The sequence below is a fragment of the Vigna unguiculata genome, chromosome 10, assembly GCF_037176805.1.
Source record: "Vigna unguiculata cultivar grain cowpea cultivar isolate G323 ecotype 2 chromosome 10, ASM3717680v1, whole genome shotgun sequence".
Lineage (NCBI taxonomy): Eukaryota > Viridiplantae > Streptophyta > Magnoliopsida > Fabales > Fabaceae > Vigna > Vigna unguiculata.
Window position 1 is genome coordinate 51,714,752 of NC_140801.1, and position 25,328 is coordinate 51,740,079.

Consider the following 25,328-nt stretch of genomic DNA (forward strand, 5'->3'; position numbering starts at 1 on the left):
TGATCACCATAAGATCCATAAACTTATTTTTATAAAGTTTTGAGTTGAAAATGTTAATATCTTATATGAGTTGAACTCGTGTTGTATCTTCTGATAAGATTCTTTCCTTGAAAGATTCATAAGTGATATAAGAACGAATGGTTTATCTTGGTGACTAAGTCAAATAATTTTGGGGGTATAAGTGGTGTTAATTCCTTATGTGGATTGAACTTCATTATTATTATATCTTCTGGTTGAATTCTTCTCTTTGAAGACCCATCACACCCATTTTACATTTTCTTTTACAAATCATTATTATTTACACAGTAATTTCTTGTTTCATTTACATTCTTCCATCATTTCTTTTAGACTTAATTATGTTTTTAGTCCCTAATAAGTTTGAGAATTTTCAATTAAATTTCTATTAGATTTATTGAAACTCAATAGACTAAAAAAAACTTAATAGTAACTCAATTGAAAGTTTCCAAATTAATTTAGACTCAAAACATAATTAAACATTTTTTATAAAGATGATAAAATTTTATTTTTTTATTTTTCAAATTCAAGATATTATAATTTACTGCAAAATCAAATAGTATCTTAATTACTTAAATTGAAATATAAAAATTTTAGACGCTTAATAAAACACAAATTTATAATAGGAACTTGATGAGAAACTTAAAATTTGATTAAATTATTCTTTATTTTTTCATGCGAAAACAAACATTAAGGAATTAAAGTAACAATTATATCAAAATCAAATGATAAAAACTTAATTAAAAAATATTTAAAATTTAATTATTCAATAAAATACTAAATTTTTAATAAAAAAATAATTTAAAAATACTTAAATTTATCATAAACCTACAAGTTAATTAAGAGAACATTAAAATATTATCTCATTCATAACATCAAATTCTCTCGCGTATAGTAACAAATGTATTATTGTGCCCACTGTCTAGGTCAAAATTTATCGTGAGTAAAATTTATTCTTTCTGTTTATTTTTATAAATCTATTAAGGTTATTTTACAAAAAGAAAAAGACACGGTAATGTTTTTTGGTTTTAATAAAACAGCTATGTAGTTTACTGTGTGAACCCTTTATATTTTTATGTAATATAATAAATGCATATGCAAACCATTTAAAAATTAAAAAACACGATATAATTGAAAAAAAAAATATCATTAATATAATCTCAAACCTCACACATAATAAACAAACGAAAACAAAATTTTGGAAAAATCTAACCCCTAAGAAAATTGAAAAGAGTAGGTTACTATTAAGTATGAGTTGGGTCGTGGAGGATCACTTTTCAAAAAATTAATGATTGAAGAATAAAACAAGACAAAGACAAAATTAAAATGATTTTCTAATGCCAAATTTTGAACCCAAGTCATAGTGTAGGGAACACACCCTTCCAAAAGCTGGACAAACAGAAAACAATGTAGTTTTGCAAGTACTATATATGTATCTTTAAGATTCTTGTGTTAATCTTTACCACTGTGACATCTTATCTCACACATACTACAAACTTCTAACATTAAGTTCAAAGTGCCAAAGCATGCACACATTTTAAATAATTTTAAAATTGCAATCATAAGTTTCATAACATAACTTTCAAAGTTTACCACAAACTCATAAACATCATAAAAAGTCACCCTAATTTTTTTTTTCATAAAACTCATTTAAGTGTCTTGACAATAACTCTGTGGTATTATTGATCTAATATTTAATATGTTAGAAATTACGTATAGATTAGAGATAAGATAAATTTGTAATATCTAAATAACTGTAAATCTCATCTCACAAATCAATTTTATAAAATAGAGTTAGATTTAAAATTTATTTCGTGAAAGGATATCAAATCAATGAAGTTTGTCCAAGTAAGATTTAGGATTTGATGAATCTATTGTTGGAAGAAGTTCATTAGGGAGAGATTATATGTGTGTGACTTTAGTCTAACCTAAATAAAAAATGGACACTACTTTTAACTCAACCTCGAACCATTGAATTTATGAGTTTTTTGTCCCAGGCTTAAATATTTTTTATCCTGATTTTCACTAAATTTCTTCATATTGAAAAAAAAAAAACTATAGGACCACATTGACAATATTGCACCAAAACCAGGATCAAATTAATATTTAAGTCTTTTTCTTATATAATGTTTAATTTAGTCATTTTTATTCAAACTCAACTTGAATTATTCTCGACATAATTTAAGATTTAAACTAAAAGTCAACTTTTAAGAAAATATCAAAACAATATGAAGAATATCCTAATAAGATTTATTCTTTAATAATATTAAATTAGACTTAAATTTTACTTCACAAGATGACATCAAAATCTATCTTAATAAAATTTAAGTTTTAAAAGATCGAATTAGATTTAGAATCTAACGAACGAAAAATATAAAGAAAAACTAAAAATAGTATCTTAATGACATTTATTCTTTGTGTTTTAACTTTACAGGTTTTACGAGTTTAAGTTAAAAATGAGAAATTTGATGCAACTTTTGACAAAAAAAAAAGTGAAGTTTTTAGAGTTGTAAAAAAGGGAATGTTAATCCTCACGGGAGGCTCCAAGTTGATGGTGTGAAGATGAAATTGATCATCCCACATCATAATTTGAGGCATCATTAAATTTTCCATACTGATAATGACTAATATGAAGTGAAAATGACGGGGTGGACAAAAATTGTGGCTGAAAAAGATACAATGGGAATGTGAAAGATGGAGAGAGAAGAAGAAGAAGAAAGAGAAACTAGCTAGCTTTGTTTACCTTTCTTTCTAGATCCATATTCCACAACCTAACAACAACATCTGTTTCTTCAAATTTTCGTTTGGTTTAATAATATAAACAACCATGCAAAATTTGTCAGAATAATAATATTCAGCCTTTTTTCTATAGTCAATAGTTGCAATGATAGTGAAATGAAGGATGATGAAAAGAACTTTGAATTAAATACCCAGTTTATAAAAAAGAAAGCTTTTAGCCATGCTTCTCACAATTTAATCAATGGATCAATCATGTCGCTGTAAAACGTAGAAGAGTCTATAAGCCATGATGTTAGTTAAATAAAAGAATTTGAGATATTCTCTCTCTCTCTGTCTCTGTTTCTCTTTCTCTCTCACACACACTAACACATAAACTCTATCTGTGTATGCAAATGATACTCTCTTTTTGTGGTTGCTTTTTTTGCCCCCTTTTTTGTGCTTACTTTGCAAGAGAAGGGAAAGACAAGCAAGAAGGATGTGTTTGAACAAAAGTTTTTAACCAAAAAAATCTCAACTTTTTTTCAAGCAAAAGAAAAACACATTAAAGAAAGTGATCCATTTTTCTGGGGTTGTGAGAGAGAAAAAAAAAAAAACAAAAACAGAAGAAAAGACAGAAAGCTCAACGTCAGAGTTAGCCGTAAGGTTCTTCTTGGGTTTGTGGTTTTGGACTTGCTGAGGTACACATTCAGAATCTCTTCTCTCATCCACACCCTCTCTCTCTGATAAACAACAGGGTCTATAGTTTTGTTCACATTTGTGTGGATTATATACATTTATTTTCCTAAGCATGGTTTTCAAAACCATGAAGGAGAAAAAAAGGGATTGCGGCTAGCTACACCAGCATCTGCTTCACCTCATCAACTTCTCTTTATCAAAACTCACTTGTTTCTTCTGCTCTTTCATAAAAACAAAACTTTGTCTCTTGGGTCAGTGCCAAACTAGTAACAAGTTTTCTAATAGTGGTTATATAGAGAGACCACTGTCTCTCAACTTTCTTCCTCTTTTTGTTTAGTTCTTTCTTTGCTAGAGAGACTCATAGACTATTCCTCAACTGAATACCAATTTCCTTTGCTTTTTCATATTTCTTGTGTTTTCTTCCTTCTCTTTCCTTTCCGGTCTAAGCTGTGTGGACTGTGCTCTAGCTTTTTCTTTTTTCTTCCCTTTCTATTTCGGGTAAGATTTGTCCTTAGATCCCAGAAAGCTTCGCAGCATTTGAAAAATCAAGATCTATGGCCTATAGCACAGCCTTATAGGTTGCTAAAACTCGCAAGTATATATGGAGATGAAGGGTTTTGTGTTCAACCAACAACATCAGCAGCAGCAGCAGCAGCAACAAGTAGTGGAGGAGAACATGTCAAATTTGACTTCTGCATCTGGTGAAGCCAGTGCTTCCTCAGGCAACAGAACTGAAATTGGAACCAGTTACCCTCAACAATACTTGCCTCCACCACCAACAACTCAGACTCAGCAGCCACCAAAGAAAAAGAGAAACCTCCCTGGTAACCCAGGTTTGTGTTCTTCTGTTATTTACTCAAACTCTAAACTGAACCTCATTGATTTTCTTATGGCTTTGAGATTTTAATTTAGTTGTATGAATTGTAATGTGTGTGTGTCTTCAGACCCTGATGCTGAGGTTATAGCCTTGTCCCCCAAGAGTCTTCTGGCTACAAATAGGTTCATTTGTGAGATCTGCAACAAAGGATTTCAAAGGGACCAGAACCTGCAACTTCACAGAAGAGGGCACAATTTGCCTTGGAAGCTGAAGCAGAGAACGAGCAAAGAGGTGAGGAAGAAGGTGTATGTGTGTCCAGAAGCAAATTGTGTGCATCATGACCCATCAAGGGCTCTGGGGGACCTGACTGGGATCAAGAAGCACTTCTGCAGAAAGCACGGTGAGAAGAAGTGGAAATGTGACAAGTGCTCCAAGAAATATGCAGTTCAATCAGATTGGAAAGCCCATTCCAAAACCTGTGGCACTAGAGAGTACAGATGTGACTGTGGAACCCTCTTCTCAAGGTAACTAACCTAAATCCATGTCATGTGAATTATAAGTCCAGTTTAGTTAAGGCACCACACTCAAGAAACATCATCTTTCATTTGAATCCTAGGTTGACCATGATGAATGAATGAATGAATGAATTCACACACCAATTTTTAATTGCTGTTCCAATTCCATTAATAACATTCTCACACACATTCCGCATTAAATTCATTACATTGATATAGCAGTCTCTCATAAATCATAGAGAGAGTGTAAATCACACCTTGTTTGGATTTTTTTAATGTGGTTAAGTACTTTCACAAGAGTTTTAAAAAGTGTTGAAAAGTAAGAGAGAGAGAGAGAGAGTAATGTAAGAAAGTCAATAATTCTACACTGTCATAACAGTTTAGTGACATTTGCTGGTTTTGTAATTTTGTTTGGTTATGACTTCCAGGAGGGACAGTTTCATAACCCACAGAGCTTTCTGTGATGCATTAGCAGAAGAGAGTGCAAGAGCAATCACTGGCACAGCCAACAACAACCAGCTTCTTCCCCCACAACCTTCTTCTTCTTCCTCTCATCATCATCATCAGCACCACCACCACACCAACAACAACAACATGACCCTTCAAACCCAATTCAACCCTCAGAATCTCCATGCTTTCTCATTGAAAAAAGAGCAGCAAAGTTTCAATCTTAGGCCAGAAATGCCCCCTTGGCTGGGCCCACCCTCAGAGATGTTCTCTCCCTCTCCACACCAAGAAAACCCTAACCCTAGTCTTGGTCCCACTCTTGCTGCCTACCAAACAGTCCCTAACCCTTCCCCACACATGTCAGCCACAGCATTGCTGCAGAAAGCAGCTCAGATGGGTGCAACCATGAGCAGAAGTGGTTCCTCACCAGCCATGGCCAGGGCCCACCATCAGGTTCACATGACTTCTTCACCAGATTCTGCCACTGCTCACTTTGGCTTCAACTTGTCCTCACGTGATCAACACAACACCACCACCACCACTTCAACAACACCAACCACTGTCACGACTAACACTGCTACAGTGTTTAGCCATGGCTTCTTATCATCATCATCATCACCTTTGGGGAATAAAGCTGCTGCTGCTACTGTGTCTTCTGCTCCTTCCCTTCTTCATGATGTTATCAACTCTTTCTCTTCTCCTTCTGCATTCCAAGGAACCCCTTTTGAGGATGCGTTTGGTGGCATTCAGAGTTCAAAAAAACTTGATGATGACGATAGCTTGTATCTGCATGACACCTTCTCCAAAACAAGTGGTGCAGCTGGAAATGAAGGGTTGACCAGAGATTTCTTGGGTCTTAGACCTCTCTCTCATAATGATATTCTCACCATTGCTGGCATTGGAAACTGCATTCATGATCAGCAAAACCAATCTCAAAAGCCATGGCAAGGTTAGCTATAGCTACATCTGGATTTTCTTCTTCCTTTCATCGTCTATATAAATAATTTTTCTCCTTTTTAATCAGTATCACTTTTGTTTAAGGTATTTTCGATCTTCCCAAAGGGAATGAACTTTCTGAATCGATCCCAATGTTTTCATTTCTTTTCTATTGTTTACGATTCGCAATATTGTGTTCATTATTTGCATAGCTGAATTTTATAGTGTATAATATACAAGAACACTAGATGGTAAACGGATATAGTTAATAATTATCATTTGAGTTTTTTTTTTAACAATTAAGAACATTATAAAAATTGAAATTTGCATGATTTTAGAATTAACATTCTTATTTTTAATCAAACAGTGTAATTAATAATTTCCTATATAACTATTATGTACAATGGTATTAATAGTTTAATTTCATTAAAATAAATTGACAATTAACTTTTTGCATTGTTATTTAATCGTAGATTATACTATTTACGATAAGGTTTGAATGTTTTTTAATTAATTGATATTTTTTAATTGTTTACGATGATAACGTATTAAAATTAAACTCTTTTTCATGTATTCTCGTTTACGAATATTTATAGTGTGTTGTATAAATATATTTGAAAAATAAAATAAAATTAAGGAGTATAGTTGAATATGATATTCTTCAAATAAAATTGGAACAATAATTGATATGTAAAATTATATATATAAATATTTTAAGTAATAGAATAATACAAAACTGTAAAAGGTGCAAATTTTATGAAAATATAAAACTTATAAATTAATCCGAAAGATTAAATTATTTGTTCTATAAAGATAAGAAAAAAAATCATAGTTAAACTAAAAAACAATAATAATTGTTAAACTAAATTATATATAGCTATTCGAATTCTTAACTACGTGTTTTTATTTAAAACATTACAATCTAACAATTTCCTTAATCGAATAAATAATGTAACAAAAGTATATAAAAAACTTTCGCATGTTTTAACTTATTGTCGATATCAATAAAGAAATCAGATGTTTGATAAACACTTGTATTATAAAAAATTTGCACTTTCATGATTACAAAAATGAGGTAACTATAATGGTTAATTTGTAAAATGCAACTTTTTAAGAAATTAAAGTGATAATTTGATCTGAGTATAAATTTATCCAGAAATATATATAAATATTAGGGGATTTTTAGCTTATTATACTGTTGGAAGTTCCACATCAATTAAAGATAAACTAATTTTATAATATATAAATGAGGTGCAAACTTTACATTAAAAGTCGATTTTGTGAAGTTAAATTAAATTTAAAGTCCATTTCTAAAAAGTCATAAGCCATAGTTTTATTGGAATATACCTGATAATATCGTTTCTTCATAAGTTTATGATATAATCTTTATAAACCATGTCACGATTTGTTATATATTTTGATAATTATGAGGGGGAATGTGTTTCACGTTGGAATATTCTTATTCTAGAGGTGAAAATTTTCAAAATATTATTTGCTAATTCTTAGAGATTTTTAATATGGTTTTGTAAAAAAAAATTATTAAAGGTGACGGACGTGGTGTCTTAAAAAAATACTAAATGTATAATTAAATTATTTATTAAAATTAAATAACATTCTTATTATGAGAATTTATTATTAGAAAAAAGAAAACTTACAAGGGAATTAAAAAGAATGAAAGTAGTGAATCCACTTAAAATAAAATCAAACCTAGAAAATCTTTTTAGATCCTTGCATAAAATATTTGATTATAAAAATAAATGGAGAAGGAAGAATACTGAAACATAAGATGAAAACAAGAGCATAAAGACAAAACATAACCTGGCCACGACACATGTTCACAACAACAGTGCGTGTTTTCCGAGAATAAGGTTTGGAGATCTATGTCCTTTAAAACAATAATAGGTAAAGGATTAAAAAGTAATTTTGAATAGTTTTATGGATTAAATATATTTTTCATCCCAACTTTTAGTAAAAATTAGAATTAGTTCTTTTCTAAAATTTTAGTCCAAAAAATTGAAATTAGTTCTTTTCCAAAATTTTAGTCTAAATAATTTGAATTAGTTCTTTTCCAAAATTTTAGTCCAATTTAGTCTCTCAACCTTAAATCTGTGTGGATTTAATCCTTTTTACTAAATTTTATTAAGTTTATTTAATGTTTCAAATATATTTCTTGATAGCATTTGAGTTGTTTATATTATTTGATATATATTTTTTTCAATGTAAGTTAAGAAACAATCATAAAACACATTTGAAATGTAAAATAAACTTGACAAAATTTGGTTATAAGGACTAAATTCACACAACTCAATTATAAAGTTGAGAGACTAAATCGAACCAAAGTTTTGGAGAGGAACTAATTCCAATTTTCACTAAAAATTAAGGGACCAAAAACATATTTAACCCATTATCGTTAATTATGCACATACAAATATATTTAGTTATTATTTTCAACTAAAAATTACAAGGATATAATTGTGACGCACCATTCATTTAATAATATAAACTAATTATAATATCTTAAATATGGTTCAAAATAAAATAAAAAAGAAAAAGAAAAGAGTTTCTTATAAGGGATGATGGTATGGTGGATTAAAAAGCATTGGATTCTTTTGTGATTAAGAGGATTCGTAAATATCATTCAAATGCATCAAATCATGTTGGTGTTATTTAAATATATGTTATCGTGATTTTCTAGAAATTAAAACCTAAAAAACAAAATAAAAAAGATACCCTTTGATACCTGATGTGGATACAAATGAGATTCAATCCCGAGGAAAACCAAACTTTTCATCAACTTTTGTCTTTGGGAAATTTTTTAATTTATTTTCACTTATTGTTTTAAAACACACTATTAATATTCAATACACGTTGATAAGATATGAGACATCTACATATAATCTTAACTTCAATAACCAATATACATGATTTTTAATTTATATACCTTTTTGTAAACCTGACCTTACCGGAGAAAAAGGCTAAAATCTCTTGATTAATGTTCATAAGAAAGTGGATTTAAAATCTGTGATTTATGATAATAATTTTGTGTGGCAACTTACAATAATATAGGAAATTTGAGTACCTATATTTTAATTTATTGGTTTAATTCTTAAATTATAAAAAATTGTGTTTCGTCTGTCTCGACATTTTATGTATATATGTGAAATATTTTTTCAATAAATTGTATGTTGAAGTTTTCCACGTGACAAAGAGAATTTTACTGTGGATTATATTACAACATCTTATGTCAAATGATGATTTACATATAACTTTATGAATGAAATATTTTATAATTTAATTTAAAAATAAAATAAAATTTATAATAATTCAGAAAAAAAAAATTAATCCTATTTTATTTAAGGAAAGTTAGAAAGTGGCATTTGGGACCTCTAATTTCATTGGTTTGTAAAGGCAAAACATATGTACAGAAAAAGATTCCTCTGTATCCCAATGCAATCTATACATGAAAAAGGAAAAAAAGTTAAATAGGAGAATGCTACCTAAATATTTATCGTAATAATATAATAATAAGAATAAGAAGAAGAAGAAGAATTTATTTCCATGTACTAATTAATAAAGAATATTTCATGAATCACTTTTAAATTTGATTGGTTTGGTTTTCTGCCTTGCATGCTGAAATTTTTTGAGTTATCCCTTTCAGTCATTGTCTTATTCAACACAAAAAATTCTTGGTGAATTTACCATTACCCCATTTCTCTTTCCATCTCTCTTGTTAATGGAGTTTCCCAATGCACCAAATTTTCTAAATCAATAATTTATATCACATTTTTCAACCAAAAGAAACCATAACCAAATTTGAATAACATCTTTTGAAAAAAAAAAAAGGAAAATCATAAGAAAAGTATTCATGACATGCAACTTGTCAAATGACAAGTTGATCATTTGTGTGGTGGTGGAGACACTTCTCATATAATATTGTATATCACTTTCTTTTCAATTCACATGTCATGAAAATAATTTAAAAACTCATCTTAACAATATTTTTTTAATGCTTTCTTTATAATTTTTTTTTTATCATTGATTATATTTATTGCAAAATATAACATCATGACAGAGACTAATTCAATGAAGAGTTAATAATAAAGAACATGTTACAACAATAAATTGAAAAGTATGCTACACTAACATATATCACATCTAAAAACTTATTTTGGGCCAAATTGTTGGAAAGTAGTTTTTGCAAAAATCAGTTTGAAGTTATAAACTTTAGCGCAAACATATAAAACTATCAATAAAGTGAAGTTTTGCATTCTCATTGAAATTCAAGATTTGATCAGAACAAACATACACTATACATATTACTCTCAAAACATGTTTGTATTTGCAAAACAACATTTTTAGTTTCTTAGTGCATGTTTGAGGATTTACTGTTTTTATATTCTCTTCCAAATACTGAGTAAAAGATACAAAGGAATTGTTTCTCCTCCAACAGAATTCCAATGATAATCCAAACATAGGTTTAAGATGTGTTTGTGTTAGAAAAGGAAGGTGCATGGAGAGATAAAGAAGAGAAAAGGAAATGGTGGTAGGGTAGCATATAGGTAGGGTATAGCATTAGCATAAGATAGGAGGAGGAAGAGAAAAAAGCACAGTCTCCTATGGAATGGCCATATGATACATATTCTTCTATGTATCTTCTCTCCCTTCCTCTGCATTGGTTGTACATAGATAGATAGATAGTTGTGCTTTTTGTCTGCAGAAGCAGATCGAAGGCAAACACAAGAAACAATATGTAGTGCTACCTCTAAAAGCTGAGAGACCTGTCACAATGATTCAATCCCTTTTCTTTGCTTTTAATGATGCTCTTATATATACATTCCTTCTAGTTGACTTGTCATTGTATCAAACACTCAAAAGATGCTTTCCCTCCTAACAATGCCAACTTTTCTGCATGGTTTGACTAATCTTTCATCTCTTTATTTCTCTTCTCTCTCTATATATCTCTTGTATATTCTATTCTATGCCTTCTCTCTCCCAATCAATTGCTTCATTTCCAAGGTGCTCTTTGTCCTTATCAACTGAGAGATTCAAATGAGTGCTAAGAGTTTTCACAGCATATTTATCTGATTTATTTCCTCTTTTCTTCCTTAGAGAATTATGCAGTATCAGGTTCCAGTAAGTTGTAATAATAATTCAGAAGAAAGAGACACCTCAGCATTCTTTTCTCAGTGTTTCTGTGATAAATTTGATGATGCAACCATAGTTTTGGTCTTGTTTTTACTTGGTTGAATTTTTTTTTTGTTGTAAATTTGTATTTTAATGGTGTAGTTTTAGTGTTTTTGATATATAATCTTTGATAAAATAACTGTGCAATACTCTATTGCACTGTCACATATATTCACACACTTATGCTGACATAAACTCATCTATTACACTCTCAACACTTTTGATAAATATTGGATGACCAGTTAATAAATAGATTAGAATTATAAAATTAAAATAAAAAAATAAAATTTTGGAAAGGAAATAAGAGGATCAAATTCACAGATAATGATAGTAACCAGATTTGCAATTAAATCTTAGTTGACATGATTATTCACTTAACAATTTAGAGTCAATTTGTTTCACATTACAAAACTGATTATCACCAGATTTTTAAAAACAGAAATAACTTTGTGTGATAATAGTTTATATAATTAGTAAAATATGTAAAAATCACAAGACTTTTAAAATTCATGCATAACAATGTGTGTTTTACTTTTTACGATTATCTAGTGAAATGAAAAAGTAAAGTACTTCATCTTCTGTCTATTTATTTTTCAGAAAGTGCTAATTGAGTGAGAGCATTAAGGTTTCTTAATCAATAAATATCATGGTTGCTAATATGGCTCCTTTGCATGAAGTCTATGGCTCGTTGTATTCACACTTTATCAGTTTTTTGTCCTTAATGCTATAGAATAATTCCCTGACAATAATCCCAAATGTCCTACACTTCCTTCCCATGAAAAGAAGAGAAAAAGTTGAGCCAGTGAAAGTGATGGAAACATACCTATATTTATTCTACCAAAAATGCATGCAAAACCTTTTTGCCATTTTGTTTTCAATTATACTTGCTTTTAGTATGGGAAAGAAGTACAAAATAAACCAAAAGTATTCCCTTGTTAAACTACTTCATATCCAATAACAATAAATTTATAAACAAATTGTGTCAAAATATATGTACTGTACAATCTTCTTCAGAATTAGATAGCAAATGTAAGGACAATAAACGCAATTGAAGGGAATGAACTGTGTTAATAATGTTCAATCATCATAAGTTACTTCAAAGAAAACTCATTTCTCAGCATTTGGATAATCTAATTCAGCCTACTGGGCTGAGACTTTAGTTTTGTCTCCTAAATCCATCCATAATTCCATAAAAAACTTCGAGAACTCTATAAATTCAATGTAATCTTACTACAAATCTTGAAGAGGTTATTACATCACCACTGTCAAAACTATAATTCGCATATGGCCTCTTTCTTCCACTTAAACTTGGGAACATTCAACTAAGTTACAGAAATTTCACAACACATAGTGTCAAACTGGAAGAAACAAAATGATACAGATAGTTATTTTGGAGACGGTTGAGATGCATCAGTTTGCTCTTGTTTTGACCCTGTAACAGCTGCAGTGGCTGCAGCAGCCATTGCAGTAGCAGCTGCACCCACTTTTACACCACCTGCAGCTTTCATTGCTCCAGCTATTTTAGCAAATGCTGCTATTCCTCCAACAAAAATAGCTCTTAATGCAACTGTTGGTTTTACCACCATTTCTAAGTCAGACTACCTGTAAAGAACAAAGTCAAACTAATATCAACACCAAAAATGGTTACCAATCATAACCCAATATAAGATCATAACAATATGCCCTGTCACCATGGTTTCTATCAATCCAGTAACATCAACAATCTAAATGCCTACAACCAATTGACTAATTAGGACATGATTAACTTTTACCCCTAAAAGGCCTCACAATTACCACATCTGGGCTAGGTAGTAGAGATGACGATGATCTAAAACCATTATTTAATCAAAGATTTGTTTGGTGTTACAATGGATTTTAAATTTGCTTTGACTACGCTTCGGAGGAATGATCAGATGAATGGAATGCCTAAAACAAAAATGAAACTTAAAGATGTGTTATCCCTTTTAAAAGTTGATGGTCTTACCACAATACAAGAATTGATATCATAATTAAAACATATTCCATCCATTCTGCCATCTGATATAATATGCTTTTTGGTAGATGTGAATGACACCAACTGATCCATTTATCAGACCTATAGTGGAATATAAATTGGTTGTTGCTATAATCAATCTAATCTCATCATAGAGTTACAAGACCACAATATACTTAACAGCACAGAAGCTTCTACAATTTGATATCCTAGAATAGTGATAGAGGCTTAAAACTTCAAACTTAGAGCATTGAAGTTTATATTTTGTTGCTTAGACTTGTTTTTTGTTGTACCAGTTGAACCTGTGTGGTACAAGTATAATTCTTTTACACTTTAATCCTTTCAAACAACAACCTTGTTGACCCTGTATCTGTCAGACCTTTATCTCGAACAAAAATTTCAGAAAAAAAAAAGTAATTAACCAGAACTTCAGTTTTGACAATGCTGAATGAAATCAAGTGATTCCTGTTGCCAACATCACCTAATGGAATAAGGCTTTGCTGTTGTTGTCGTCATTAAACCAGAACCTAAAAATAGTTAAAACCTACCTTATCTACCAGCTGACATGGATGAAATGATACCCGCTGACCATAAGACAGAAAAGGGAACAAATTAAGAGGAAATTTTAACTCTCTCATCACCTAATATGAATTTAGTTTCCTTGAAGCTATCTTCTAATAATAACACAGTTTAGTTTTCCTCAAATGCAACCAAATTCAAGCTATTTGTGTTGAAGGTAGATCAGAATAAGTTTAAAATAACAACTATGATTTGCTATGATTGTAACTCTTTGGTGGACGACAGCTGGAATTTCTATATTCTTGAACTGAACAGACTGAAAGATTGCATACCGCAAGCAAAATCAACTGCAGCACAAGTATTATATTTATTCCTTTGCCAATTACAAATAATTTCTACAAACGTCAGGGAAGCAGATACTTTTTCCCCAGTTTTCCAATTTCTTTACCAAGTATTGCAATTAGTCTAGAATTTCAAAAATCCTTCCAGCCCAGCCAGTCTTATTCAGAAATCCTTTGAAAATGACTAACCATGTTTTGGTATCTGTTAAACAGACTCTGAAGATTGCATATTCTATCAAATGAGGGAGTGCCTAAAACAATGCTCAATCATCTTGTAGAAAAAGAATGCTTATTCTTTCTATCACTACCACCTTAACTGTTGACACCACTCCAAAGCCAGAAACGCCAAACCAAAACCTCCATCACCATTACTCATAATTGTTATTATTGCTCTTATCTTATAATCATGACCAAGATTGTATAACCAGTTTACACTGTTTTCTAAGTATATACATATTTCTATTGTAAAGGATCAAAATGAACACCGAATTTAGAACCAAACTCCGTTCCTATAAGTATTTCATTGTATAGAGTAAACACTATGTTTGGATTATATAATTTTGTAAGCACTTTCTAAACAATGACTTGTGCTTCTCTCAAACAATGCCCGCATGAAATTCTACAAGAATTAATATATCTTTCTCCTTTGGTTTTGATTCTGAGCCTAAAACAGAAGCCAAACAAAGGAGAAAAATTGGATGGCATGTCAAGCTAAAGTTGCAACGCAAAAGGGGGGAAATGAATAACAATCAAACCTGGAATTGGAAAAAGGTCGAAGCAGGTGAAAGATGAAACCTTTAAAATGATGTGAGAAAAGGTAAAGAGAATGGAAGTAGTGAATCTATGCCTCGCCAATGTTTCCCTTAACCTCGGACCTTAAAATGAGGGAGGCGCTACTCCGTTTACTAGAAACGACATCGTTTCTTCTTCCGCTGCAGGCTCAAGGCTCTGTTTGGTTCCTACAACAATTACAATCTGTACCCCCATAGTTTCTTCTTGTACCCCGTATAAAATTACTTCTCATTTTATCTTTTTTCAAACAGATAAAATGAATTTTATGCTTTCTAAAATTTCAAAAATTAATTTATAAACCTTTTTGACTTTTAAGTATTTAAAAGAAGTTTAACATGTAAATTTTAGGATTTAAAATGATTTTATTTAGATGTAGAATAATTAACCTTATATTAAAACGGAGAATAACATTTATTAAGAGGAGTGAATAATATGATAAAAGTAAGTATTATTCTGTAATCTAATATTTTGGGTTATAAAAGATATATTAACAGATATTTTAATATTTTATTAAATAATAATTGAAGTATACATATATCTTAAATAAAAACATTATTTTTCAATATAAAATAAAAATAGTTTTTATGTGGGCTGCGGGAAGAAATTTGTAGAGGTGCAGGAAGCAACTGCTTAAGTGTAATTGTTGTAGAAACCAAACAGAAACGATCGTTTGGAGTAAACAGAGTAACACCAACCTTATTTTTAGGTCCGAGGTTAAGGGAAACATTGGCGAGGTAATAGATTCACATTCACTGCTTTCATTCTCTTTACCTTTTCTCACATCGTTCCAAAGGTTTCATCTTTCACCCGCTTCGCCCTTTTTTCAATTCCAGGTTTGGTTGTGATTCAATTTTCAAACCAAAGTTTCTTTATAGAGATTATTTTTGCAGAAGAAGTATAATTGTAGAGACAGATGGATCACTATGGTTCTTCTGGAGGAACCTGGACCATGATCCCAACTCACAATTCAAATGTCCAATCCCAATCCCAATCGAACCAGGACCCTAACCTTTTTCTTCAACAACAACAACAATTTATCCAACCACAACCTTTTCAGCAAACACTACAACCTCAATCTCCATTTCAACAGCACCAGCACCTTTATCAGCAGCAACAACAGCAGCAACGTCTACTACAACAGCAACAGCAACAACAGCAACAGCAGAACCTTCACCAATCACTCGCCTCTCACTACCATCTCTTACATGTAACGTAACCCCTTTTGCAAATTTTACTTTCATCTTCATATTCCTTTATCTTTTTTTTTGTTCTTTTCAATAAGGGAGTTGCTTGTTATGGGCACAGCTGGTGGAGAATTTGTCTGAGGTTATTGAACATGGAAACCCAGATCCGCAATCAGATGCATTGGTTTGAAAATTTCCTTTTTTCACTGTTTTGATTAATCCTTTTTTTTTAATCAAATTTTGCTTTTAGGATTTTCAATCTAATTTTTTCTTTTTCATTGTTTGATTTCACTGGTTAAAGATCAATGAATTGAGTAACCACTTTGAGAAGTGCCAGCAACTGTTAAACTCAATCTCGGACTCGATTAGCACCAAGGCTATGGTAATATGCAATTCTCTAACTTTACCCTTTTCTTGTTTTATATGTTAATTGTTAAACAGGATTGGCAAGTTTGTTGAAAACTTGAACTTCAAAATTCTGAGTTTCTAAAGTCTTCTGAAACTGAATGGCTCTACTTTGGTCTTGCCTTTAATCAAATGCACATTATGCACTCTCTCTCTCTCTCTCTCTCTCTCTCTCTCTCTTTCCATACTCCTCCTATCTTTTGTTACATGGACTTTGCATGATAAACAAAATCTGCATTATTGATGTTGAAAATCTTGTCTTACCACTAAATATGCTTGTGCTGGTAGCATCTTTAACTAGTAGTTTGGAACTGGGGTTATTGTTAGCATTATATGTGTGTTGAATGCAGACAGTTGAGGGACAGAAGAAGAAGCTAGAGGAAAGTGAGCAATTGCTAAATCACAGAAGGTCTGTACAAATTGTCTTAGATATTTCTGTGTGGTTAATTAAGTATCTAGATGCTAAAAGAATGTGTTTGTTTTTCCATGTTTCAGAGACTTGATTGCCAATTACAGAAAATCTGTGGAGGAGCTTGTTAGGTCTGAGCCATAAGAGAGTGTTATCCATTCAGATAGGTAGGAAACCTTAACTGACTTTTTGTGCCTTCATGTTTTAGTAGTGGTGTGGATCACCAGTTTTCAAAAATGCTAATACTTATTTATACTTGATAAGTACTTACAGATGCATCTCTCAATACACGTTCTATAATATCTGCAAATATTATAGGATCAATGTCTATAGCCATAGAAAATTTTTAATATTCTTTGCTGCTTTTTGATTCTTTTTAATTTGTAAGGTGGATATCCAGTTATGGAATCCAATTGGGTTATACATGTATGCATTTTGGTTGAGTAGTCACAGGAAATCTCTAGGTAAAGACTTAGAAGCCACAAATAAGATTAATTGATGAACTATGAATTGCCTCTTTGAGAAATCCAGTTCTATTCAGTGTTTTGGTTTGAAAAGATCTCAATGTCTGTTTTATATGGTGTAATTGATTGAACAGTTCCAGTCCTGTTTTTAAAATTTTTCCCTCCATTCAAGTTCTTCTAGAAAGAAGGGGAGCAAAGTTATTAGGTATTTTCTGTTTTAAACAAGAAAATGTAGCATCAATTCTAAAACACACCTGATTGAAGAATGAGCATGAGTTAGTAAATGTCACACTTTCTTTCTTTTACAATAATGTAGATGCTCGTCACTGGTTTTGATTCAATATTCATTATTTTAACTTTTTTGTGACCTTAACTTTTGATCTTATATTACAGATCTTGCTGTAGATGTGAGTGTTGTATTTCTCCATTCGGATTATTTATGTTCAACCTTGGAGATTTAAAGCCTGTGCATGAATTTATAATTTAATAGATATTCTGCAAGTTCCTTGTCAAGTTTTGGCCCATGTATGTCAGTTTCTATTCATGAAACAAGGTCAAATTATCAGAAAGACATGACATATTATTAAGAGCAAACTCTGGCAATTCGGAGCAACGAGGAATGTAATGTTAATGATATATGATAAAAAATTGGTTGCCTCTTATATAATGTTGGGGATTTTGTCAAATCTTTGTTGATGTTGAATACATAATGTCATTCGTTTCACTGAGAAAAATTGTTTGAAGAACATTGAAAAGTGAATTCTAAAATGCAGTTTTCACAAGTGTTTATACAAATCACGAGGTTGTTGTCTGATATATGTTTCTTAAACGGTGCGAAGTTGTGAGATACTTATTTGTGAATTGGTAGTTCTGATGCCTCAAAACAAAAATTAGAGATAATTTCTAAGTAAATTGTGCATCCAAATACTGATAGAATCTATAATATATAAGTGGTTATATCACAGGATAATAACTACTATTATTTTAATGATCTCCTGCTTGTTAATATTAAAATATATTATATCCTACTGGTTAATATTGAAATATTTAGATACGTGTGTTTGTAATGTAAGTTTTACATCAACTTTTAAAATCTTTTTTTTTTATATTTAATTTCAATTTTAATAACAATATTTTTGCATCAATTATTAGTAGATTTTATTTTAATATCTATACCAAAGTAAAGTTGTTGACGCAAAAACCGTCAAACAATTGAAGAACTGTTAAAATTATTTATTTATTTATTTAAATTTATTAAGCTAAAGTTCATTTTAAAGAGAATAATTTTATTTAAATTACAATTTGTGGTTAATATATTTGATTTTTTGAAAAGGAAAAAATTGTATCAATGTTTTTAAAATTTTATTTCAATTACTTTTTATTGGTGAAAGTATATACATGTGTGTCTATTTTTACCTTATGATAGTAAAAGTGTTATTAAATAATATATTTCCAAAATTTAAAATTTGGAAATATATTATTGTTAAATAATTAATAAAATACCTTATATTGTTAAAGATGAATCGATAGTGAAATGTATATATAAAAAAACCGATAAGGAACCGTTACCAAAATCAATCTATTTTATCTATGACCATATATAATGGGGATTTTCTTTTTGTCCACATTTCAAAATACCAATTTTACCCTTTAAATATAATAATTTGTTAAATTTTTAAAAATTGACTGTTACTTTTATAATTTTTTTTATAAATTCGGCTATTTTTGTTTCTTCTCTTCTTTTTTTATTTATTAATGATTATTCTTTCATTTGTTATGATATATTTCACTTTACTTTTAATAAATATAATTTTAGTTTATATAACAACTTAATAATATTACAATATTATCACCTACTAATATAATATCACGTATATTTAAAAAATATATACACAGGCGCTATCGCGCCTGTGTTTATGCTAGTTAATAGGTAAAGATGATAAAAAAGTTACTTATATTTGTATTTTAAAAATTAAATTTTAAATAATATTATCTGAAATTAAAAAAAAGAAGTAAAAAGTATGAATAAATATTCATAAATATAAAAGAATCTACAAGATAGCAAATGAAATATTTCGAAAAATATTATTTTCTCACTAAAAACATTTTTAACCCTACTTTCACTATTTTATCTTTTTATCCTTATTTGTTTGGTAGAAATAAAAAAAAAATCACGTTTTTATATATCGTCATCCTTACTCTTAATCCAATTTAGTTATATAGTCAAACAAAATCACCTCTTATATAAATTTACATGCCAAATCTCTCATTAATATCTTTTTTTTTATTGTTATTATCAGCAACATATAAAAATATGTTAAACAAACGAAAATAACACAACTTAAGAAAAAAATAACTTGATATTTAAACATTTTATAGGATGCAATAAAAATGTACTTTACCCAACATGATATCCCATAAACGAAGATGAGAAAACGGAACATATATAACTAACAAACTTTATTGTTTAAGATTTTCGATTGAAAATAATCTATGAATTGGATTCATATTCGTTGTTATTATATCTTCTTATCTTTTTGAAAACCTAGTAGTCGAGGGATTTAAAGATTTTCATATCCAATTTCTTTTTTTCCATTATTTTGCCAGAGAGATTTGAGTAAAAAATGTAAAAAAATAAATAAATAAATAAATAAAACTGAAGTATATGATGACACGTAATTAATAGTTAAATTTGTATAATTGAATAGTGAGTTTGAGCCAGTGATATATCAGAAACTCCGAATGAATCGCTCTCTGTTGCTGAAACGGCATAACGATGTGAAGATGATGTAATAATTAATTAACTTAATATTTTGACTTGGCTTTCAAATAAGCATCGATCGTCTTCCCAAGAAAAGCAAAAACAGCATCAACAATATGATGAAAATGCAATTAGGGTTCTATTTTTAGTTGCATGATCCAAGAATAACAGTTGCAATACCTGTGATAATCATAGAAACAGAAGGTGAAAAGAAAAAAAAAATAGAAGAAAACATGTTATCTGAGTCCAAAAATAAGACTTGGCAAAAGAGAAACGGTTAGTGTATTAATTATATCTATCTGTCTTTTCCTTTCATTTCTCTCCATCTCCCATTGTTCTGATCAAACAAAAGCCGAGAAAATAAGGGAAGAGAAAAACTTAGCCCCAGAAAAGGTCCTTTTTCTGAGCACCTTCCCCGCCGGAGATGCAGCCGAAATCTCACACCCCTTTTTTTGTTCCTCCCCAAAAGGCCATGAACAACAATAACAACACCACCACCATTACCACCACCAACAACACCAACACCAAAACCAACAACAGAATCTCCACAACAAGAAATGGCAACAGCACCACTCAGGCTTGCGCTGCATGCAAGTACCAACGCAGAAAATGCGCCCCCGACTGCATTCTCGCGCCCTATTTCCCGCACGACCGACAGCGCCAGTTCCTCAACGCCCACAAACTCTTCGGAGTAAGCAACATCACCAAAATCATTAAGGTTGTCAGCCCCCGCGACAAGGACCAAGCCATGCGAACCATCATCTACCAATCCGACATGCGCGCCTCGGACCCTGTCGGAGGCTGCTACCGCTACATCCTCGACCTGCAGGCTCAGATCGAGTACTGCAGAGCCGAGCTGGAACTCGTCCTCCAACAGCTCGCCATGTTCCGAGCCCAGGCTCAGCACCAGAACCAGCACCAGTATCAGCACCAGCACGGTATGTATGCCCCCAACAGCGTTAACGTCACCGTCAACGGAGACGGCGAGGTTTTGAACGCCGACCCGATGGGGTTGTACGGCCAGCAACAGTATCAGTGTCTGCAGCCGCACCAACAGGATCAGCAGTATGTTATGATGCATGAAAATGGAACCACGCCTTTGCAGGAACAGATGAACACGTGGGCTGTGCAGAACACTGCTGTCTCGCTTTCTTCGTTGTCGTTGCAAGGACAGAGTAGTAATGTCAGCGATGAGTATGATCACAAGGCCGTGATTGACATTGATTCTGATGAGAGAAGTGAGTTAGGGTTCGAGTCTGAAGAATTAGTCCATCGCAGGTTTGTCTATCAGTAGTTCACATTGTGTGATTTCAAAGGGATTGTTACAATCTTCTAATCACTATTACCTCATCAATGCTTCGATAATCATGTTTTTCATATGTAACTAGTGTCTAATTAAGTTTATCTGCATGGTTTTTGTTTGAATAATGCATGCATCTGCAAACATTTAAAATATTCTGCTATAGGATTCATCTTGTCTAGGGTTTGTAATGGATTCTTAGTTGAAAGATGAATATTGATTACGGTAATTAATGTATTGGATTGTTGTGACAGAAGTGAAAGTATAAGATGTTTAATTGTGTGTGTGATTTGAATGATTTTGCAGTGATGAAGCAGTGTTGTTTAAGATAGATGATGCAGTAATAAAAGGTGAGGGTGAGTGCATGCAACAAGCTCAAGATCATGATCTGAAAGGTGCAGCGACATCGTTTAGCCTCACAAATTGTACTTGCTGATGAGTGAGTGAGTGTTAATTAGCATAGATTGTAGAAGATGAATGCCTCCACATATGATTTTGTTGGCATTAGGGTATTCCGTTTTTGTGGTTAAGAGTTTGCAACATGCGCAGAAGCTAGAGTTATTTACACCATTTCTTTCACACGATTATTCTTCTTCTTTTTTGTTTTCTTGTAGTCAATCACAATAATGTATTCCTGCTCCTTGATGCCTGATTCAATGAAAGGAATGAACAGATTAATTAGGTTTATGTTTACATTGTGTGAAACTTATATGGAGAACAACACAGAGAGAGGAATAGTGTTGAGTTTTAGTTTAAAGGAATAAAAGAGATGAACAAAGAAAGAAGGGATATATGAATCAACTCTGAAGAAACTTTTCTTGCTTTTCTCACCTTTTGATTTAATTGCAGATATGTATTATTATTATAGAAGAAACCTGATCCTCATACAATGATTACATAATAACTTCTAAAAACTGAGTGCTTATAGGAAAAAATTAAGCCATGAATGAATTAATCATTTAACGATGGGTTAAATATATATGTTTTTGTCCCTTAACTTTTTAGTGAATTTTGAAATTATTCAATTTCGAAACTTTAGACTAATTTAGTCTTTCATCTTTTAAAATACGTGGATTTAGTCATTTTAATCAAATTTTGTTATATTTATTTGATGTTTCTCACGTATTTCAAGATTGTATTTGAGTTGCTTATACTGTTTGATATATTTTTGCTTCGACATTAATTCAAATACTATTATGAAACATATTTGAAATGCCAAATAAAGTTAACAAAATTTGATTAAAAAATTTCGAAAGATGAAGGACTAAATTGGTCCAAAGTTTCAAAATGGACTAATTTCAAAATTCATTGAACGATAAAGGACAAAAATGTATTTAACCTTTTAACGATTAATCTATACTAATATAATCATATTCATAACGAAATGAAAAATGTGACTAAAGAATGATAGAAAAACTTTGAAAGTGGACAAAAGGTGTAGTAAGTAATAGGTCAATTTTGTTGGATTGGTTTATCAGGTTAAATAGGTTGCAGATTCATTCTAAGTTTAAAAGTAAGAGTAATGATATGTATACCCAGTATTTTGAAACACATAATTGACACTTATCATATCGTAATACCTATAAAATTTATATCTATATCTCTATTTAGGTGTCATTAGTATTATTTTTTGGGTATCTGTCATTTTTCTGTTATAAAATTTTATGCATCAACATCAAATTAACGCAGCATTTTTTGATACTTGAATTTCCTTAAAAATAAAATTGTAGAAAATAAAATACTTTTCATATATTCATTTTTTTCACTTAATTATTTTGTGCATCTGGATATAACATAAGAATAGATTCAATTCATTAAACAAATGTTATTTTAGTTTGGGTAAAAAAAAATTATTATTAAATATATTCAGCGTATCTACATATTAAAATAATATTTGTTTATCACCACTCAAATTTTAACTAAACTGTATAAAATTTGAAAAAGTTATACATTTTTATCGGTTTTTTTTTTCTTATTTAATTAGGGATGTCACAAAAGTTAGTTCGATTTGTTTGACCCGTCCTATTTATTGTTATAGTCCTTAAAAAACGGATAGTTTAAACAATTTATGGGAGTAAAATGGGTGGAAATTCGTTACTCAACTGTCAAATAAATTCACAAGTTAATAGATTTACTGTCTTTAAAAAAATATTAAATATATTTTTTGTCTCTTATATTTTCAAAATTTTACATTAATTTAGTCTTTTATTTTTTAAAATACGTTAATTTAATCCTTTTAATCAAATTTTGTTAAATTTATTTAAGATTTCAAACGTGTTTCATAATAGTAGTTAACTTAACATTAAAACAAAAATATGTCAAATAGTATAAACAACTCAAATACCTGAAATGAGTAAAAAACATCAAATAAATCTAACAAAATTTAATTAAAATGACTAAATTCACGTATTTCGAAATATGAATGACCAAATTGATCCAAAATTTAGAAATAGATTAATTCCAAAATTTACTTAAAATTAAAAGATCAAAAACATATTTAACCCTTAAAAAAATATAAGATAAAAAGTTTACTCTTTCAAATTATTTTTATTTCCATCCTATTTTTTGGTAAATCAATTTTGTACTTATAAGAATCATTTGAAAGTACTTGTTCTTGAGTTATTTATATAAACATTCTGATTTGCTTATAAAAAGGCATCACTAAAGAAACTGTACAAAAGATAGAAAGTGAAGAAATTGAAAAGTTATGATAAGATGATCGAAAAAATAAAGATAAAAAGTTGAAAAGAGTTGTAAAGGAATAATATTATTCTGTATATGATAGAAATTATTATTAGTAATATCTAAGTTTATAAAGACTAATGGAAAGAGTACGTGAATCCAATTTTTTATGTAATGAAAAAAAAAATATAATTCAAAATGTGAGATAGTATAATAATTATTAAAATTTATCTTGAAGTCATAGAAAAATAATTATAAAAAAGAAATATTTTTATTAACTTTTATAAGTAATGTTACAATTAGATATTTTATGTTAAGATATATAATTATTATTTATTCATCATATATATTGTTTTCGCCAAATAATAAAATCAATAGAGTAAGTTGTGTTAATATGAATAAAATAGAAATCAAAACGGTATTTATCTTAGAAAATTTTCTATACCCAATATAGTTGGCTTAATTTTTAGATTACTTTCATAATTTCAGATATTGTAAGTTATAGTAGTTTTTATAACTTTTATTTTAATTTTTTTTTTAAATTTGTCTTTTTACAAAACAATTTATAGAAAAATATTAATGTACACTATAACTTATGTATATATTATATTAGACGTAACAATAGTTCGATAACGAAGGACATAGGTGTAATTAACATCAAATTTTACTAAAATATATTTTGAATTATTATCTTAAAAAATAAATTTTAAATCTCATTTAATCTTACAAAACCAATTTATAAATATAGAAGCTTGTGTCAACTTATATATTATAAAACTATTTTATTTTTAAGTCGATGTTATCATTTCATATATTTTATAAATTTGTTAATTTTATTCTTTCTCTGAATAAATATTAAGTGCTATAAACTTTTCTGATATAATCAGTTGTCATTTGTAGAATTGACTAAATAGACAGTTCTATTTTGATGTTAAAATTTTGTTTATACTTATTTAACATTATCTTTTATTACTTTTTTACAAATAAACAAAATTTACTTTTTATATTTTTATGATTATTTTACTTTTACAGGCTTAAATGGTGTAAGAACACTTCTCTCTTATAGAACTGAAGTAAAATGATAATGCATACTTGTTCACTAACACAAAAATGTCTTTTAACGTCCGATATTTTTGACTTTTGATGTCTG

At 29.9% G+C, this 25,328-nt stretch overlaps 4 protein-coding genes across 4 annotated transcripts; 3 read left to right on the top strand and 1 right to left on the bottom strand.

Moving 5' to 3' along the window:
- The first annotated feature begins 3,076 nt into the window (after nucleotides 1–3,076).
- IDD11 (indeterminate(ID)-domain 11) lies at nucleotides 3,077–6,314 on the top strand. Its single transcript, XM_028052128.2, has 3 exons — nucleotides 3,077–4,262; nucleotides 4,374–4,770; nucleotides 5,190–6,314. The coding sequence occupies exons 1-3, from the start codon at nucleotides 4,031–4,033 to the stop codon at nucleotides 6,160–6,162; spliced, it is 1,602 nt and encodes a 533-aa protein (XP_027907929.1). The 5' UTR covers nucleotides 3,077–4,030; the 3' UTR covers nucleotides 6,163–6,314.
- Nucleotides 6,315–12,513: 6,199 nt separating this feature from the next.
- Nucleotides 12,514–12,930, bottom strand: LOC114166282 (uncharacterized). Its single transcript, XM_028050997.2, has one exon. The coding sequence runs from the start codon at nucleotides 12,912–12,914 to the stop codon at nucleotides 12,714–12,716; it is 201 nt and encodes a 66-aa protein (XP_027906798.1). The 5' UTR covers nucleotides 12,915–12,930; the 3' UTR covers nucleotides 12,514–12,713.
- A 2,783-nt stretch (nucleotides 12,931–15,713) lies between these two features.
- LOC114166095 (mediator of RNA polymerase II transcription subunit 9) lies at nucleotides 15,714–18,121 on the top strand. The gene is made up of 6 exons (XM_028050754.2): nucleotides 15,714–16,180; nucleotides 16,279–16,341; nucleotides 16,459–16,539; nucleotides 16,913–16,971; nucleotides 17,058–17,138; nucleotides 17,829–18,121. Exons 1-5 carry the CDS (start codon nucleotides 15,887–15,889, stop codon nucleotides 17,113–17,115), a joined length of 555 nt encoding a protein of 184 aa, XP_027906555.2. The 5' UTR covers nucleotides 15,714–15,886; the 3' UTR covers nucleotides 17,116–17,138; nucleotides 17,829–18,121.
- A 2,420-nt stretch (nucleotides 18,122–20,541) lies between these two features.
- LBD22 (LOB domain-containing protein 22) lies at nucleotides 20,542–22,230 on the top strand. Its single transcript, XM_028050230.2, has 2 exons — nucleotides 20,542–21,474; nucleotides 21,803–22,230. The coding sequence occupies exons 1-2, from the start codon at nucleotides 20,621–20,623 to the stop codon at nucleotides 21,930–21,932; spliced, it is 984 nt and encodes a 327-aa protein (XP_027906031.2). The 5' UTR covers nucleotides 20,542–20,620; the 3' UTR covers nucleotides 21,933–22,230.
- The last annotated feature ends 3,098 nt before the right edge of the window (nucleotides 22,231–25,328 follow it).

Bases quoted from the DNA above. Each gene is read 5' to 3' on its own strand.
- LOC114166095 (XM_028050754.2), top strand. From the start codon at position 15,887: ATGGATCACTATGGTTCTTCTGGAGGAACCTGGACCATGATCCCAACT. The intron at 16,181-16,278 runs GTAACGTAACCC...TTATGGGCACAG, and splicing joins CTCACTACCATCTCTTACAT to CTGGTGGAGAATTTGTCTGA. The intron at 16,972-17,057 runs GTCTGTACAAAT...TCCATGTTTCAG, and splicing joins CAATTGCTAAATCACAGAAG to AGACTTGATTGCCAATTACA.
- LBD22 (XM_028050230.2), top strand. From the start codon at position 20,621: ATGCAGCCGAAATCTCACACCCCTTTTTTTGTTCCTCCCCAAAAGGCC. The intron at 21,475-21,802 runs GTTTGTCTATCA...ATGATTTTGCAG, and splicing joins GAAGAATTAGTCCATCGCAG to TGATGAAGCAGTGTTGTTTA.
- LOC114166282 (XM_028050997.2), bottom strand. From the start codon at position 12,914: ATGGTGGTAAAACCAACAGTTGCATTAAGAGCTATTTTTGTTGGAGGA.
- IDD11 (XM_028052128.2), top strand. From the start codon at position 4,031: ATGGAGATGAAGGGTTTTGTGTTCAACCAACAACATCAGCAGCAGCAG. The intron at 4,263-4,373 runs GTTTGTGTTCTT...GTGTGTCTTCAG, and splicing joins AAACCTCCCTGGTAACCCAG to ACCCTGATGCTGAGGTTATA. The intron at 4,771-5,189 runs GTAACTAACCTA...TATGACTTCCAG, and splicing joins TGTGGAACCCTCTTCTCAAG to GAGGGACAGTTTCATAACCC.